A 19,273-nucleotide genomic window follows, 5' to 3' on the forward strand; every position below is an offset into this window, starting at 1 on the left:
GGTCAGGGACCCGAGCGAGTCCCAGCCCGGCCTCTTGCAGCCCGCAGGTGCCTTTGACACTTGTCCTGTCTCTGGGAGTCTTGTTTTTGTTGACTGTTCACCAGGTGACATTTTTCTCAGGAGTCTTGCGGGGGAGCGGGAAAGGTCTGAAGCTCCCAGGTGGCTGACTTTCCAGCCTGTGAAGCAGGACAGAGCCAGGAAGGTGATCCTCTCCCATCTTCCCCTCCCTGCCTTTTGTTTAAGCTTCAGTCTTCCTTGGCCTTCCTGTGGCTCAGTAGGAAGCTGTCAGAAATGCCACACACTGTTTGCTGAGGCAGTGTGGATCCCCAGGATGTGCAGGCAGGAGCATGTAGAACTCAGCGGGCTGTGGGGAGGGGAGAGAGCAGGAGCTGTCCTGCTTCCACTTAGCACCCGGTGGCCAGTACCTTCAGAAGGGAGGGGCCAACCAGGGGACCTTGTGTGAGTGTCGGCTCCCGGCCCAGAGGACTGAGCAGGGTGACCCTTGCCATTATCTGGGCATCCGTCCTTGCCTGAGTTGTCTCTATGCTTTTTATAGGGCTATGCTTGCTGCCTCTGGCTTCTTGGGGAATTGTGGGAAAAGCTGGCTCCCAAGTTGAGTTTTCCCAGGGTCAGTGAAGCCAAACCACCAGGCACACCTGCTCCTGAGGAAAATGTCACCTGGTGGACAGTCATCACCAGGCACAGAGATGCAGGCCTGGAGAGGTGGGGGCAGGGCAGGGTCCCTGATGAGGGGAGGGTAGAGGCTACAGGCAGGGGTGGGGATACAAACCCTGCCCAGTTCTAATTCTCTTGCCCCCACTTACAGATCTAGTGACTGAATGAATAAGAGAACCATTCCGCAGCCTCCTTTCCATTATCTTTAGAATGGGGTTCTACTCCTGGTCTCACTAGTTTGTGGCAAAGATCGATGTGGGGCTGTGTCTCTGTCCAAGACTGCACCCTGTGAGGAGGCAGCTCTCAGCCACTGGCATCTGCTGTTACTGCTGCGGCTGTTGCTGTTCCTTTCATAGTCCCACAGGATTTGTTCTCACTCTCCTAGAAGTAAGAAGGGGTGTTGGAAGAACCCCGGTACCTATGGCATGACCCAAGGGCCCTGTCAAGGGTAGGATGAAGGATCCTGTTAAGATTGAGGCTCCTGTGAGGCAAGGAACTATGTGTCTTGGGGAAATGCTGTGGGGAGTTCTTGGATAGATGGGAAACTCTGGGGGTCTCCATGGGTCTGGTTGTCCCACTGAGATGGTGGAGGATGAGACAGAGGGTCAGAGTGAAGCCCATGAGAGGCCTGACTAGCTGGAATGGGGTTCCTGCAGAGTGCCAACACTCAAACCAAATGCAAGGTTTTGGGAGAAAGAGGGAAGTTGCTGGGTTGAGACCTGGACTGATGTGCGGTGAAATCGAGGAGGTCCCTAAACTGAAAGCGCAAGGCAGGGAAGAACATGAGAAAGCAGGCCCCAGGAATTCACATGAATCAGAAAAATCCTCGAACCAGAGGAGCGCCCTTCTGCTCTAGACTAGAGAGCTCTGTGGAGTGGGGTCTTGGCTGTCTGGTGAGACATACGGGGCCTCTCTGTGGCCTGGCACTCCTCCTCCTCCTCACACCTCCACCAGCCAGGTCCACGCAGTCCCATGACCATTCGCTCATGGCTCCCAGCCTGGAGGCCTCCTGGGTGAGCCTGTCCTGGTGCACCCGTCCCCAGCACACTCCCACCCCAGAGTGTGGTGGCTCCATGCCCTGGGCCTACCCCAGCCCCCTCTTATTGCCTGACTGATGATTTCTGAGCCTGCCTATGGTTTCTCTGAAGGCAGGGAGAGACTTAGCTTCCTCCTCATCCCTTCCTTCCCTGACACAGTGGGTGAGTGCTTGGGAACAGTCTGCAGACCAGGTGAGCTCAGCCTGATGGGGCAGCAGGAATCAGGAGGTCCTCCACGGGAGCCAACCTGCAGCCAGGCCTGGGTCTGCTCACATGCCTCAGGACCCAGCTTGAGGGAGGACGTGTCCTAGGGGCACCTGGGTCATGGGGGAGCCCACTCTGGGGTAGGGAGGGGCTTGACTGGACTGGAGCAGGCTGCTACATCACCACCACCATGGAGGCAGCAGTCATTTGTACCCAGGAGGGCAGCTTGGCACAGGGCAAAGTGCATAGGCTGGATTGAGAACCTCATTCTGCTATTTGCTTGTTGTTATTAATATTATTTTAGCAAAATGTCAACAGCTAGATGTCAGAAGCCCTTGCTTTGTGCGATCTTCATGCAGTGTCTCATTCAGCCTCACCATGGCCCTGTGAGGCAGGTGTGTTAGTCCATTTGAGTTGCTATAAAGGAATTCCTGAGATGGGGTAATTTATAATGAAAAGAGGTTTAGTTGGCTCACAGTCCGCAGGCTGTACACAAAACATGGTGCTGGCATCTGCTTCTGGTGAGGCCTCACGAAGATTCCAATAATGGTGGAGGGTAAATGAGAACCAGCGCATCACATAGTGAGAGAGGCAGCAAGAGAGAGAGGGAGGTGGGGCCAGGCTCTTTCAAATAACCAGATCTCAGCTGAACTCTCAGAGAACTCATTCATTACAGCGAGGACAGCACCAAGACATTCATGAGGGATCTGCCTCCATCATTCAAACACCTCCCACTAGCTCACACTTCCAACACTTAAGGCCACATGAGATTTGGAACAAAACATCCAGACCGTATCAGGAGGCTTTATTCTTTCCGTTATAAAGATGGCAAAAACAGAGCCCAGGGTGGTTATTCATTGGAATTGCTAGGAGTTGACCTCAGATCTCTCTTACTCTCAGTTCATGTGTTTTTGTCCCCTCTCTACTGCTTCCCAGCTTACTGTGTTGAACAAGTTACATAACCTTTCCAGCACCCTATCCCTCAGCAGCCGGCTCTTATTGGGCTTGGAGTTGTGGCTCCAGGTCCCATGTGCTTTCTCTATAACTGTTCCGGTTAAAGCTGGTGCAGGCAGGCCTTCAGGTCTCTCACCAACATGGCATCTCTGCCTGGGATGCAACATGCCAAGCAGGTACCTACCTGCCCTCCTGCATGTGCCTTAGCCCCTGGTCCGCTGTGGCCTTATCCCTGGACCACTATGGTTTTGTGTCAAGGACAAGAACTTGAGGCCAAGGAAAGGAGGATGAGTGCACTGATTGTTGACCCATGAACATGTTCAAGCAAATATATAGAAAGTTTGTGCAAGGGATGTGTGTGTGTATGTTACCCTCTACATTCCCCGGGCTGGTACGATTAGCCTATGTTGAGGCATTTTGTAGCAAGTGTTGGTCTCATAAGCTGGGACTTCCCGTAATTCAGATGTCATTGTGAGACTTTGTGGGCTTTGTGCTTTTTCTAAATTTCTAAGTGAAACATACCCACAATAGGGGCGTGGCAGGACTGTGTGCATGCTCCTACAGCACAGTCCCCACTCCTGCTCCCCCTATCATCTCAGAAGTGCTTGCTTATATGGCCTTTGCTGGACACATGGCACAGGAGACTTTCCAGGGCATGACTGCTTCCCAGGCGTCTGGTAGGCATGCCTCTGGCAGAAGCCTCTGGAGCTGCAGGCACTGTCCTGGCCCTGGGGGATGCTGGTGGTGCCGAGGCTAGGGTGGCAAAAGCTTAACTCATTTCTTTGTGTGAACGTTGGAGTTCTGGTTGCCTCCAGCAATACCTGGGATGGTAATTATTCAATTATTCTGTGCCACCTCTGCATCATTGATTAATGATTCCCAGGACCACAAACACATTTCTCTGCAAACAGCTCTGTTTGACTTGAGGAGTGACTGATTTAATGCATATTAATTATGGGCCCATGTCAGTTACCACGTGGCTGGGGATGTCCCTTGTACAGCTTCCAGAACCAGTCCAACGTCAGTCCTCAAGTGAGGGTTTGCTTTTGTTATTGTTCTTTGATTACATGAAAAATTAAACATCTGATTTTTTTTCTTACAAACTCATAAATATATGAATTTGACCTTGGTAGAAATGATCTATTCGAAAGAAGAGATATTTTCCTCTGGACTGCAGAGAGTGGCATCTTCTATAAGCTCCTCCCAGATATCTTTAGCTGAGGCTGTTTGTAGAAGGTGGGGGTGGGTGTTAACCTTTCTATGCAGTAACTTCCTATATTCCTGAATCTCCATGACTTTCTGAAATGCAAACAACACATGTCATTCCTACTTAATATTTCTGAGATGCTGGTTAGCATTCTTCATATACAAGGCCATTCCAGAGCTGACCTTATGGTTTCCCTGGACTAACTTCCCTTATCCTTACACATGCACATGAACACACACACATGTATGCACAGACTCACATGTGCAACCACATGCACATGTACGTGCATGTGTGCATAGTCACATGCACACACACACATGCACACATATGCATACACATGTGTGCACGTGCACACATACACATAGACACCCTTCTGACTTTTTAATTATACAGAACTACCTATAATCTCCAAAATGTCCAACTGGTTCAAGACTTTGTGCCTTGGAATGCTTCTCCCATGTTTTTATCTTTGTAACTCCTAACCCCAGCCTTGGAGTCACCTCCTCAGGAACCGCTTCTCTGGTGTCACCACTGCCCCTTCTTCCATCTCAGTCTGAGTGAGGCACACTCCTGTGTGTTCCCAGAGCACCTGTGCTTTTCCTCCCACCCTGTGCTGGGAGAGCTGATATCCTGCTCTCTCTCTTTCCTGTTATGTTGTAAACATCTTAAAGGCATGTTTTATTTTCCTTTGTGCCTCCCAGGGTGTGGGGCATATGCTAAACATTTAATATGTACCTGTTAAATAAATGAATGAACAAGTAGATGAGTGAATTATGGGCAATATGCTGACACCAGATGAAACCTTTTTTTTTTTTCTTAGCCTAGCTGGTGCCCAATAGTCAGTTTCTTAGTGTATGGGCTTCAGATCATCTGCATCAGAATCTTCTGGGTTGCTTATTAAAATTCACATTCTAGGGCCCTACTCTGCACCTGTTCAATTGAAACTTCTGGGGATGTAACCTGGGAATATGAATTTTATCAAGTTGTGCAGGTGATTCTCATACAGACTAACTTTTCAAATAAATGCCCAAATTCGTGAGTCCAAGTTTTACAATATTCAGAGCTATCCTGGCTAAAAATATGCTCCAATTTTAATCAGTTGCCAATGAGCAGTCCTTAGTGAACACAGGTTATGGTGAGTATTGTGCTTTGAACAGTCCTTGGGACTTGTAATATGTTTCACATTTCGCTGGTGCAACCAAACAAGAGCAAAAGTATTGCCATTTCCACCTGGTCTCCTCTGAGTCTGCAAAGATGGGAGGTGTGGCTGTCTGCAGGCTCTGTGGAAGTGACACATGCAAGCAGGCAGGGGGCATCCCTGCTCCTCGTCTCAACCTGAGATGTACTTACATAAAAAGATCCATGCATCATTACATTCCTTTCCATATTTCCCAAATTAATATATATGTGTATATATATAAAATATAAAACAATAAGGAGATGATATATCTCTACACATATATGTATATGTATAAATAGATAGCATCTCCTTATTGTTTTAATATACATTTCTTTGATTATTAGTATGGCTGAATTCTCCATCTAAACACATTTAAGAATGAAAATGTAGATACCAGAACTCATAGGTGGCCAAAAGAATGTAATTTATGTAGCCTTTTGCCTTTTTCATACTTGACTTTTTCTCAGCAACCTGTATTTTTCTAAAAAATAAGAATACTTATTCCATATGCTAATACTATTAGAATGTATTCAGAACAAGGTTGAGGCAAGCAGAGATGTAGGAAGAGGGCAGATGATAAATGGGAGCAGGGCTAAAGTTTTCGTTGCAGCAGACTCACTCACCGTACACACAAAAATAAGGGAATGCATATATTGACAGCTCTGTTACTGGGTACCTTCAGTCACTTTTCTGGACCTCAGTTTTCCTACCTGTAAAATCAGGGTATTTCACTAAGTTGCAGACTGCTAATGATAGAGAAACCTTTACAGAGCATCCAGTTGACCTTGCCCTTTATAGATGCACCACTGAGGCCTGACTTTAGAAGAATGTGCTGGTGTGTGCTACCACTGAATGTCCCACTAGATTGTTGTCTCCCTGCTATGGTTTGAATGTCCCCCAAAATTCTTGTGTTGGAAACTTAATTGCCATTGTAACAGTATTAAGAGATGGGGTCTTTAAGAAGTGATTAGGCCACGAGAGCACGACCCCATGAATAGATTAATGCCATTATTGCAGGAATGGGTTCGTTATTATGGGATGGGATCCTGATAAAAAGGATAAGTTTGGCCCCATTTCTCTCTCTGTCTTGCATGCTCACTTCCAGCTTCTGCTCTTCCACCATGGGGTGACCCTCACCAGATGCCAGTGCCATGCTCTGGGACTTCCTAGCCACCAGAACCAATAGCCAAATAAACATTTCTGTTTATAAATTACCCAGTCTGGGGTATTCTGTTATTGCAGCAGAAAATGAACAAAGATACCCTCTAACTTTAGCTCCAGCATTTTGTTGATTTCTGGACAACCTGTTTGTCATCATACACAGAGCTAGTTGTGGCTACTTTCTTAGTTATTTTACCCATCAAGAGTGCTGATATATCATTCAGCTGATCTTAAAAAAGCTCTACTTATGAGGCAAAAGTTCTACTCTTTAAAGTGATCAATACAATCATGGCATAAGGGATTTCTTAATCATGAGTAAACTTAGGGATGGAGCCCTCCTAGGGCTAATTTAAATGGAAAAGCAGGTAATAGTTCACTTGGGTTCATTTTCTAGTTTTTAAAATGCCATTTCTTTTCTAGCAGAATCAATGTTCAAGCTATTAACCCAGGTCTCACCAGACATTTTTCTTGTGGTTTGGCTTATTCTGGTTGATACTTAAGTCTTCCCAAAGGGAAGCACCAGATCATAGGCATCTGCTCTGAGACCCTGGTGCAGGCACCATGGAGGCTGTGGTGGGGGCCTGGTGTCACGGGCAGGAGAGAGGATTTGGAGGCACATAGGCCAGGACTGGCACTGCAGAGCCACATCATCTCATCATGTGAACCTGAGGATGGGGTCTCTGAGTCTCATCTGGGAAAAAGTATAACAGGAGAAAAAGTTTAAGCAGCCTGACATAATCTTCCTAATAGTCCTGGTGGGAGTATAAATTAGTGTCACCTTGCAGGAGGGTAATCTAGCAATGGCTACCTAAATTTAAAATGCCCACACCCTTGACCTGCAATTCTCCTTACAGAAATTTATGCTTCAGATTTACTTGTGTATTCAAAATGACTTACCTACAAGGATGGTAATTGTAGCATTGCCTGTTATATCAAAACATTTTAAAGCAACCTGGATCAAAAGAGGACTGACTGGTCAAATAAATTGTAGTACATCCATTCAAGGGAATTGTCCACAACTATTAATAAGAATTAGACAGCTCTATAATAAATGATTTGGAAAATTATCTAAGATGAATTGTTAAGAGAAAAATCTAGATGCAGAGCAGTAAGCATATAAGTATATTCTTTGTATAAAAAAGAATCTGTATACACATGCTAATGTATTCATACAATCTCTTTGTATGAATATATGATAAAGTGGTAATGGTGGTTGCCCCTGGGGAAGACTACTAGAGAACCTGGGAATGCCACACAGTTACTCAAGTCCCAAAGTAGACATTTATCATTTATCCTTAATCCATCCTCCCTCTCCTCCCCTTCCCTCCCCCTCCCCCCTTTCCTTCCTTCCCTTCCTTCTTTCTTCCCTTCCCTTCCTTCTTTCCTTCCTTCCTTCCTTCCTTCCTTCCTTCCTTCCTTCCTTCCTTCCTTCCTTCCTTCCTTCCTTCCTTCCTTCTGTCCTTCTCTTCTCTTTTCTTTTCTTTTTCTTCTTTTTCTTTCCAGTTAGTCCAGTAGCAGCTCCTGTCAATTCTCCATCTTCTTGTTTAGATACACCCACTTCCTTCCTTCCGCATTCTGCCATCTATCCCAGACCACTGAAATAGCAACATGACAGGGCACCCTCCTTTCAGTCTTGACCCTTTCTAATGCTATCTCCACCCAGCAGTCAGTGTCATCTTTTAGAAACAAGCTCTCTCGCAACTTTCTGTTGCAACGACAATAAAACCCAATGGCCATGCTAAGGTACCTAAGACTGTCTATGATGGAGATACTCCTACTTTCCAACTTCATCTCAGCCATACTGACCACTTTTCTGTTCTCCAAATCAGCCCTTCCTGCCTCTAGACCCTTAACTGGATGTCCCCGTTCCTTGAAATGTTCTTCTCCAAGCTTTTCCAGAACTTACATGTTTCCATCCTTCAAGTTTCAGGGTCTGTGTCCTCGCCAAGAATAGTGTCCAAGAACAGAATAGTGTTCTCGCCAAGTTTCTCCCTGCCTTTGTCATGATCACTCTGGTTTTTCTCTCTCAGCATGTATCACAGGTTGTAATAGTCTGCTGGTTAAAATCCCACTACTGGATTTTAAGCCCTATGAGGGTAGGATTCTTGTATATCTTGTCCACCTTATTCCCAAAGCCTGGTTCAGTGCCTGCCATGAAACAGAGGCTGAATCTGTAACTGTTGAATAGATGACCACCTGGATGAATGAATGAAATTGGAAATGAGTCCACTTTGGACCCTGGCCTGGAAGGTGGCTGGAGGGCTAGCTCCCCTGACAAAGTAGATTCGGGATAGACCAAGAAAGCCAGCTACCTGCACCAACCTTGGTTACAGAAACAGAGGCTCTCGGCTGTTTTAGGAAAAACAGCTCAGCCCTGACTTGTCCTGGATCATAGTGATTAATACTTATCTTGGAACAAAACCCTCAGTGAACCTTTGCTTTCTGCCCTTGGCTCTGGCTTTCACTAATCCCATTTGGTGCAAGAGTTGGAGAACTGGTCTTCGGGGTCTGCTCTCCAGGTGTCACCACTGTGGCCTTGTCATTGCTCCCAAAGGTGAGCAGGGAGCTTTGCTTCAGTCCCAGGCTGTGTCACTTAGTAGGTAGCTGATCTTTAGTGAGAGTCTTATCTCCTGGAACCTCTTTTGTATTTTTTCTCCCAAGCATATCTATTCTGCTTTTGTATAACTGAAATTAGCACAAAATTACCATGAGAAAATGCTGGCCTTGGCCTTATTCTTGGTCCCTTTAGGCTCTCATGTTCTAGAATTTATTGATTCACTCACTTGTTCTTTTAGGGTTTACTATGTAAGGACCCACTTGGTCGTTACTACATGCAGAACTCTGGGTCATACCAAGACATTATCACAGGTCAGGTTCTGCATGGAGAAAGTTGATTGGGAATGGGGATTGCAAGACTGGGCCGATGGAGAAGTACAACCACAATGTAGTCTCAGCAAAGACTTCAGCTGATTCCAGAGCAGCTATAGGTTTGGGATGGTTGTTTAGAGTTTTCTTGAATTGAGCCAGAGGGGCTAAGCCTTCCTACTCCACATTGTCTAGTTGTTGGGTACAGACTGCCCCTGGGAAGAGGATGTGACCTTGGGCCAGGGGCTGTATTCAGCTAAGGCAACTCTGGAGAACTGCCAACATTTCCAGCAACAGGGGAAATGCTCACCTCAGTCCAAGAGGAGGGATCTGGGCAGAGCACTGTGCATCTTCTGCACATGTTTCCTTGGCCTTGCAGAGATGGCAGTACCTGTCTTGCACTTGTGGTTCTAGGCACATTTGAATTCTAGTCCTGGCTCAACCATGTACCAGCTGGTCCCTGGACAAGCTCCCTCTCCTCTGTAACTGAGGGATGTCTTGTACCTGGTGAACTTTCCTCACGGTTAACTGTGGGATGCTTTGCATGTTTGTAGAGGGCCTTAAAGTGAGAGAAAGGACTTCGATGTGCTGAATATAGCGGTAAACACTCACCCACACAGCTTGGTGGGAGCAGGGGTGGGCTTGGGTAGAATAAACACCAGCCTAGGTGGGATGTGGTACTGCCACGTAGGCTGTGAAGAGTAGTACAGCTCTGGGGCAGCAGGACTGCCATTCATACAAGGCACTGCTCTCACCTCCAAGTGCCCTGTGGGTGGCTGGTCACTGCCCTCCTGTTTCCGCCAAGAATCATGGGCATGCTTCCTGTGCACCACCTGACTCTGGCACTCTCTCCTTCCAGGTGACGCAGAAGTTCTCCCTCGTTATTGTGCAGGGCCACCTGGTGTCAGAAGGGGTCCTGCTCTTTGGCCACCAACACTTCTACATCTGCGAGAACTTCACACTGTCTCCCACGGGTGATGTCTATTGTACCCGTCACTGCTTATCCAAGTGAGTTATCCACTTCTCCCAGCAGATTCTTCCCTGAGCCCCATTCATCCTTACCAGCCTGCCCTACTCTTGCCCTTCTCACCTTGTTCTTACAGTGGGCTTAGGTTTGGGCCTAAAACTGAGCCATGAGATAAAATAGAAGAACCTGCAGGCATAGGCCATCTGTGGCCACGGTTCCCCTAAGCAGTGATCAGGACTGGGTACCAATGTGGCAGCTCCTCAGGTCTCCCCTAATGTGGAATGTCAGGACTCAGGGATCAGTCCTTCAGTTATTTGTGTGGCTGAATTCAGTCACCATCAACTTACTCACTCAACAACATGTTGGGCCGGGCGCGGTGGCTCAAGCCTGTAATCCCAGCACTTTGGGAGGCCGAGGCGGGTGGATCACGAGGTCAGGAGATCGAGACTATCCTGGCTAACATGGTGAAACCCTGTCTCTACTGAAAATACAAAAAACTAGCCGGGCGTGGTGGCGGGCGCCTGTAGTCTCAGCTACTTGGGAGGCTGAGGCGGGAGAATGGCGTGAACCCGGGAGGCAGAGCTTGCAGTGAGCCGAGATCAGGCCACTGCACTCCAGCCTGGGAGCACAGCGAGACTCCGTCTCAAAAAAAAACAAAAAAAACAAAAAAAAAACAAAAAAAACATGTTGGTTGCTCATTCTGCATAAGAAAACAGGCACCGCCCCTCTCTTCCGAGGGACTTAATGCAATCGGCAGCATGCACAGTGTCTTTTGGAAACTGTTGGCCGCACACTATGATCCTGGGACAAAATATGTGTTATGAGAGGGCTCTTCAGGGTTCAGGATTGGAGGGATGGCCTGGGGCTGGAGTGGTGGGGAAGAGCTACCTGAGGAAGGGACCAAGATCTGAGTCTTGCAGAATGGGTGAGACTTGGGAAGAAACTTGAAGTCATTTTTACACCAACAAATACCAGAGGCCTTTGGCAGGAAATGCCGAGTTCTTCAGGATCTAGTGCAATTGGTCTATTTGGGTACGGTCAGCCCTTATTGTGCAATTCTCCTGTGTTTATGAAGTAAGGCCATTCAAAAATCAAATTGACTGAACTTTTGCCAAAAGTCCAATTGTCAAGTGTATGTTTTCACTTGATCACTGTCTTCGAAGATATTTGGATGAAGATTTCTTCGTGCAGTGATAGGCCTTGCCTTTTCCAGATGACCCAGTTTCAGATAATGACAAGATGACCTCTTAGCCCAGTGGCTCTCAAACTAGCTGACACCAGCATCACCTGGAGGGCTTGTTAGCACACAGATCCCTGAGTCCTGCCCCACCCTAGTTTCTAATTCAGAAGGTCTGGGGCAAGGCCTGAGGCTTAATAAGTTCCTAGCTGATGCTGATTCTATCGCTGGTCTGGGACCACACTTTGAGAGCCACTGTTTTAGGCTACTGACAGAGGAGTCCAAGTCTTATCTGCCAATAACCAAGAACTTTAACTTCCAATTGTCCTATTACTTCCAGCCTATGTCGGGAAGCAAGAGTTGAAGGAGTGCGGAAGAGTAGATGTCAGCCCACCTTGGTTGATTTAGATCAAACTGCTCTAAAATGCTTGGCATTTTTCTGTCTGCTAATTTCCATATTTTATTCATACCAAATGTTCACCGATTGCTGTGAGTCTTCTGTGCTTCTCCAAGGCAGGAGAAGCATAATTAATACTTGGCATCCTCATCCCATCTTATTCCTCATGTTTTATTGATACTGATCAATATGGACAATAGGCCTGCAGCCGTGCCTCTCTGAGAGCTGATGAAAGCTTTCTACTCTATCCGTATGCCCGGCGTGCCCCTGTGATGACTCACATAATCCACTGCTATGCTCTTCACCTCTGGTTTACATAGACTTAGTGTTAGATAAGATCTTATTGATTAGGTAAATTGTGTTTATGAGGTGCATCTAATCATGATCAAATTCACTATATCTGCACTTTTAACAGAAACCCAGTGGTCAGATTTTATGTACTCACTTGATTTGCAATGACGGACAAGGGAGACTTCTCATGTCTGAAAATGTACTTTTCTAGAATGCAAGCAGGAGTAGAGTGAGAACAAATCACTACCCTGGAATTACACTGGGGAAGTGCCCAGGTAGTTTAAGTCACCATACCTCAAAGAAGCATTTGTTATTCAGACAGTGCTTTCTCTCCGGGGTCTTGTCTACTGCCCTAAGAAACTACTAGCACTCCTGGAGATGCAGTTCTGAGACAGACTATTAGATCATGCCAGATCAATGGGGATTAAGTCTTATTTTGACCATGGAGATTAAAGAAGATACATAAATAAGCTTGGTAAAAATAAAGCTAAGTGCAATGTTTCTGTAAAAGACTGCTATGAAATGGAGTCAGTTACACATTAGACCTTGAAAGAGCCTCTCCGATGTAGCATAAAAATATCCTAAATCAGACTCAAGAACACTGCAGACTCCTTGACAGTGATTGGACTTTGCACTTTGGAAATTTCCTCAGAAACGAACAGCCTTCTGAGAAGGTTAGCTTTTGCTTGTAGTAGGTCCGTTTCTTAGCTGATTCGGGTGGCTGTATTCATTTGCTAGGGCAGTCAAAAACTGGGTGGCTTAAAAAAAACAAAACAGAGCAGAAACGTGTTGTTTCATAGTCCTAGAGGCTGGCAGTACGAAACCAAGGAAAGGCCATGCTTCCTCTGACTGCTCTAGGGAAGCCTCCTTACTTGCCTCTTTCAGCTTCTTGTGTTTGCAGACAATCGTTTGTATCCCTTGGCTTGGAGATGCATTGCTTCAGGCACCTGGTCATCGTGTCCCTGTGTCTTCACATCATCTTCCCTCTGTGAGTCTATCTCTGTGTCCAAATTTTCCCTTTTTATAAGGACACCAGTCAGGTTGGATTTGGACCCACCCTTCATTTTAACTTGATTACCTCTGTAAATAGGCTCTTTTCAAATACAATCACAGTCTGAGGTACTGGGGGTTAGGATTTCAACATATCTCCTTTGGGGGACACGGTTCTACCCATGACAAGGGCAATTAAGCTCACAAGGCAGAGAATTTGATTAACTTGGTGGGAACCCAAGTCATCCAACTGGCTCTTTGTGATAGAGTATTTTAAATCAGATAATTCTTCCCCATCAGTGAGCAGTTTTAAATAGTCATTTCTGTTTTATTCAGTTCAACAAGTATTTATTGAAAATCTGTCTTATGCTCAGCACCATAGTTGACTCCGTAGATGGAAAGAGTGAATTAGATGTGGACTAAATCTGGTAGAGGGTTTACAATCTAGTGAATGGTTCTGGGTATAAATTCCAGGTATAATTCTGGCAATAGTCAGGTAACTTCAAATGTGGGCCAAATCGAAGTGTGTTTTATCCTGAAATCCACTTCTACTATCAAAGAACAGGTCAACCAATATCATAACTACCATTTATCTCATTGTGATTTATCGAGTCAGAATATTGACAGTGATACTATGCACACTTGGACAGTTTTTGCAGATCCTGCTGGCTGTTATGCTGCGGAAATGTGAATGGCAGCCTCTGAACTATGGCAATGGCTCTACCCAAAGAGTATGGATCAGCTGCCTATCTGGTACCCTTGGCTGCCTGAACTTCGATTCATTTTGTAGAACATATAGGTGTGTTGGAGACTCCCAATTACAGCTGTGTGAATAATACTACATATAATAGACCTCAGTTTGGAGGTCAATCAGGGGACTCAATAATGTACATAATTTAGCTTTTCTGAGACTTTGGGTCTATCTGAGGATCCATGCCCTAGATGTTTATTCAGTTTCTACAAGCAGGAAGAAAATGACTATCCTTTCTCCAAAAAGCTCGTTACTATTTTTCAGAGCATTCTTCTGTATGTCATCTGTGTTTCAGAGTCCTGAGTTGCAGAAACAGTCAGCACAGAGCAAACTGTGCTCCCCACAAAGCAGGGAGCCAGTTGGAGAGCTCTGTAAAAGCTAGGGAGCATTTCTGCCTCCAGGGAGAAAAGGCACTGTTGAAAGAGCGTGGGTGTTAGAGTTGGAGGACCTGGATTTGAAACTAAGTTCCACCTCTTTTAAGGACCACATGACCTTGGAAAATTCTCACCTCTCTGGAATGCAGTTTCCTCATTTATGATATGGGAATAAAAATAAGTCATGCTCAGTATAAGGTTTCCTTATGAGGATCCAATTAAATAATGAATAGGGAAACGCTTGGCAGGCCAGAGAGCATGACAGTCACTTAGCAAACATGCCCCGAGCTCAGGGGAAGATACAGAGGACAGAGAGCCATGGGCAAAGACCTGGGCCTTGCAGGGTCTGCAGGGGAGAGAGACCAGCCAGACATGCAGCTAAGGTATAGAGAATATTTTCTGTGGTTCCCACAAGCATGGGATGATGGGAGCACAGAGGAGTGGCCATGTCATCCCCACCAGTACCTTGACCTGGGATGCTGCTAGACCTAAGCCAAAGGTAGGAAGGAGAATTGTCTCTATGGCCTTGCTGGGAGTCAGAGATGTGTAGGGGCAGCTCAGCTGAGATCCATATAGAGGCATTAATAATGGACAAAGGACCTCAGCCAGCAGCAGGTTTGTATTACAGCATCCCGGCAGAAGCATTCAGAACCAAAGCTGCATTTTGTGTTTGATCCATCCTACCACGACGTGGCTTAGAGGAGAGGGCCTGGGAGGGTTGTTCTGAGAAGGGGCTGCAGAGAGCCTGAGTTTGCAGCCTCAAAGTCCAGCTGTTCAGGGGCCTAACCAAGGCGCTCAGGCTGTGTTTCACTTGGGCAGGCTTCCCTGCTGCCCAGCACAAGTCCAAGCTCTTAGGGCTGCACATGCTGGACTGCCACTGACCATAGACTAGAGAATTCCCTCTAGGCCTCTGTGACTACTGGGCCTCTCCCGACTTCCCCAGGAAGTGGGGCACAGAGGCTCCATGGGCTGCATTGTAGACTGGGCCATGGGGACCACACTGGGAGCTGGAATGGGAGAAGCTGAAACAATTTCCTCACCCACTCCCTACCACCTTGGGCTGGGGCTGGCAGGACCACCTTGGGGCAGGGGCCCTTACAGCCCTTGGCTCTCTGGGCCTGTGGTTGGTGCACAGGCTTCTTGAGGGCTGACGTGCTTGGGAGGCCTTCGTTTCTCAGTCCTGGCATCTTATCAGAATGGTTGTGGTTGTATACACAATTTAAGATGACTGCATGCCCCAGATGTTCAGAAAAGTAACTGTCTATAACTGAAATCAACTTTATTTCTCAAGCTTCCATGTGTCCAGATGATGAAAAGGTTCATATGATTAGCTCAAGGCATTTCAGTTATCTCCAGTGTACAAATTGTTCTCTTTGGGAATAAATATTTGGACAAATTTATTATCCTCCCTTTCCCCTCCTCTCTTCTGCTTCTCCAGGAGGAGGGGTCACTCTGGGATCTTTCTGGGAAAGCCTCCTGCACACCCCTCATAACTCTCCAAGGGGCCTTATCTCAGGACTGCCTTATGCCTGCTGGAGGCATACCTCTGTTTCTCCAGGTGCCCGGGAGGTGGGTCCCACATCACACGTGGGTCCCTTCTCTGCCTTTTGAGTGAGTCTCTTACCAGCTCTCCAAGATTGCTTCTCACTACTCAAGGCCTGGCCTGGGAATTTTAAGATGCACCCGCTACACTTTCTGTCTCCAGCCTGGGTCTTGCAAACAGAACGAGCTCTGGCTTTCAGGAAGTTGTTTGTGCTGTGTGACTGAGCAATGGCTTCAGAATTCAGTGCACCCCTTTGTCCTGGGCAGGGTGTACCCAGCAACTCAGGCCTGTGCCTTTGTATGGTCTGCAAGGGAGAGAGACCAGTCAGACATACAGCCAAAGGGCAAAGGATATTTGCTGTGGTTCCTGTTAGCATGGATGCTGGGAGCACAGATGAGTGGCTGTGTCATCCCCACTAGTACTTTGACCTGGGATGTGGTTTGACCTAAGCCAAGGGTAGGAAGGAAAATTACCACTATGGCCCCACTGGGAGTCAGATATGTTTAGGGGAAGGTCAGCTGAGAGCCAGATAGCTTTCAGGGCTGCCAAAGATGTGGGCGAGGCAGGCCAAGGGTCCTGAAGAGCTTCCTGGTTTAACACCAGATATCATTCTGCAGTCTCAGTGACAGCCTCACTCACCTCTGGAGAGAACTCATCCTGAAGGTTCCCAGGACCCAGGCCAGGCTGGACAGCCTCTCAGAATGCAGGAGCTGTGCAGATGAGCTCCGGCTGCTGTCCTCATGCCTCGCCAGCGTCCTCTCTGCTTTCCCCTGCTCCCCTCCCTCCTCTTCCCTGTGGTGCCTGACCTCTCCTAACACTGGTTTGCATTCAGTCTTACAGTCACCTGGCTTCCCTCGAACCTCCCTGCCAAGTGCTCTGTACTCCCCAATCCTGCCATGAAGGGTCTAAGTCCTGCCAGTCCCTGTGGCAGCCACAGGCCACACCTGACTCAGTTACTTCATCCAGCCTCTCAGCCCTGCCAGGGAAATAGGTCATTCAATACAAAACAAGAACACCTGGGCAGAGGGACTAAAGCGTGTGGCAGAACAGGCATCCTGGCGCTGAGACTGTCATGCCTGGGCAGAGGTAGCTGGCACAGGGCCAGGCTGGGCATGGGGGAGCCAGGGAAGAGAGGCCACAGGAACCCACCAGGGCTCCTGTGCATGGTTTAGGGTCATGCACAGCACCCATGAAGCCCTCCCTGCCAGCCCCCACTCTCACCCAGGGGACTTCTCACCCCCACCCTCATACCCTTTGTCAGCATCATCCTGGAAACTGTGCCACTTTCTTGCTGTCCCCTGGCCTGGTGAGGCTGACACCCTACCCTGGTCCTCCAGGGCAGGGCAGCTTTCATGTGTCAGTGGCCAGTGCCAGAGCTGACGTGGGCAAGCACTCAACAAGGATTTCTCAGATGAGTAGGGCTAGCACACTGGTTGGCAGTGACCCCCGCACCTCTCTGATGTGTCCTTGGAAATGTGGGTGGGGCTGGTGGAGGGCAGGAAGAGGAAGAAGCCTGCACATGTCCTCATTCTGATGTCTGAACATGTGCCCTGCATGCCTGTTTCCTTTTCAGCATCAGCGATCCGTTCATTTTCAACCTGTGCAGCAAAGACAGGTCCACTGACCATTACTCGTGCCAGCGCCACAGCTACGCTGACATGCGGGAGCTACGGCAGGCTCGCTTCCTCCTGCAGGTAAGCACACTGGGTGCTGGCACACCTGGGGCCTGCAAGAGGCAGGGCCATGGGACAGGTGGTCCAGGAGCCATCCAGAGACACATCGCTGTGACCCGTCTTTGTGCTTATGCGCAGCCCAGTGCCCTTAAGGAGACACCCATGAGTTCCCTGGGCTTATGGTCCCAGGTGGGAGTTCTGACTTCTGCTCCACTCTCTCCAGTCCCTGCTATTGGCTGTTGGGCCTTTCACTATGTCTTTTAAGATTCAGCTACTTCGCTGCTTTGCTCTTGACATAGCCTAGAGCTGCCTTGGAGATTTAGGAATACACGGCAGGACAGATGCATTGCCTCCCAGTAGAGCTGGTGACTGGGAGTAGAGAACCCTCTGCCCTGCCCTCCCACAGGTGTAATATCTCCCTTACTGACATACTCTCCCCCTCTCTCCCCAAGGTGCTCACCTATTGGCAAGCTCCTGCTTGGCGCTGTTTCTGGGTCCAAGTGGTTTAGGGATCTCCCAGCTGCCCCCTCCAACCAGGGTCTTTCAGTGCCTCACCCATGCCTTCAAGGGCTTAGTAGGGCATGCGACAGAGGTGGTGGCTCCTTTCAGAGGAGGAGCTCAGCCAGAAGCTGGTCATAATCTTCCACTTCTCATCCCACCTCACAGATGGATCACGCTTTCTAGAAACATTACCTGAGCAGCAAAGGGAGTAGGGTAAACTTCAGGGGCCCCCAGCGACCTCAAACACATCTTGCCTTCATTACCCCAAGCTCAGCAATAGCAAAGCTGCATCCCCATCCCGTGGGCCTCCAGGGCAGCTGGCAGAAAAGAGGATCTGGGGACCACGTGACAGGAGGGGCGGGCTCTCTTCCCACCCTCTCTGCAGGGTCACTGTTAGTTCCAAAGGCCAGCAAGAGAGCAGTGCTTGGTCTAGATGAACTAGATATTTTTCGTTTGTAAATCTATTTTCTGTAGGTGGGTCATTGATTCATCCAGTGACCCCTCCTGCAAGAGGTCTCATTATCATTCTCCGAAACTGAAGCTCAGGGAGGCCTTTAAGGTAGGGGAATTTCTGAAAGGCCACAGCTGCCCTCCTGTCAAGGGTTTGCCAGCAGCTCTGCTCTAGCCCTCTAATGAGCACTCATCCTCCCTCTGCTGCTTTTGCCTACAACACAGTTAGTTCTCGTTTTGCGTGGGCTTCCTGAGGGCCTTTGCAGGGTGAGGGAACTGAAAGAGCATAGTGGAAGCAGCAGCCCAGCCCTCATGGTTCTATGATTATATGTCTACCCTACATGTTATGTACAGTAGCAGATAGGTATCAGTCAGTGGGACTTTTTCCCCCAGTACATGGTGATTGTTTCCAGAGGGTTGGTTCACCTGAAGTGATGGAAGCCAAAGGGAGAGCTTTTTGAGCAAGGCCACCATTTGTCCATCCCTGGATTCTCCCAGGAGAAAGGCAGAGCTTGGCAATCAAGGTATCCAGGGCAAGCTGTATCCTCCACAAATTCTGCATTCACTTCCTGTTTTGCACATTATTTATATTTCTATTTGTAGAAAAAAAAATCCAAGGGTCTCCTGTCCACTAGCAGAGGAGAGGAGGTATGCAACATCCTTGCAGATACCTTCTCTCTCTGAGAGAAGAGAGTTAACGAACTGGACTTTGAGAACTCACTACCAGTCAGGTGGATGCAGGACAGGACTCTGTTATTGGGTGCAGTACCCACCTCTGAGTCTGAACCTTACCCCACCCCATCCTTCCCTCCATGTACAGGTCTCACCTCTCCCTAACTCTCCCTTCAGCCCTGGATATTCCCTCTCTTTGGTCTC

At 47.9% G+C, this 19,273-nt stretch overlaps 1 protein-coding gene across 17 annotated transcripts in view; it reads left to right on the top strand.

Moving 5' to 3' along the window:
- The window catches only part of WDFY4 (WDFY family member 4), a 297,261-nt gene that overhangs the window by 194,503 nt on the left and 83,485 nt on the right, over positions 1 to 19,273 (top strand). For 15 of the 17 annotated variants that reach the window (XR_004176998.1, XR_002524268.2, XM_021943264.2 and 12 more), the window contains 2 exons: positions 10,143 to 10,291; positions 17,347 to 17,467. Coding sequence is in view for 14 of the 17 variants with exons in the window: in XM_021943264.2 (XP_021798956.2) it covers positions 10,143 to 10,291; positions 17,347 to 17,467 (270 nt within the window). In the remaining 3 variants the exon portion in view is untranslated. Of the gene's footprint in view, positions 1 to 10,142; positions 10,292 to 13,000; positions 13,104 to 13,755; positions 13,982 to 17,346; positions 17,468 to 19,273 lie in introns of those variants that run through there. The other 2 variants (XM_031652348.1, XR_004176999.1) reach the window with 2 other exon arrangements.

This window comes from Papio anubis, chromosome 11, assembly GCF_008728515.1.
Source record: "Papio anubis isolate 15944 chromosome 11, Panubis1.0, whole genome shotgun sequence".
Lineage (NCBI taxonomy): Eukaryota > Metazoa > Chordata > Mammalia > Primates > Cercopithecidae > Papio > Papio anubis.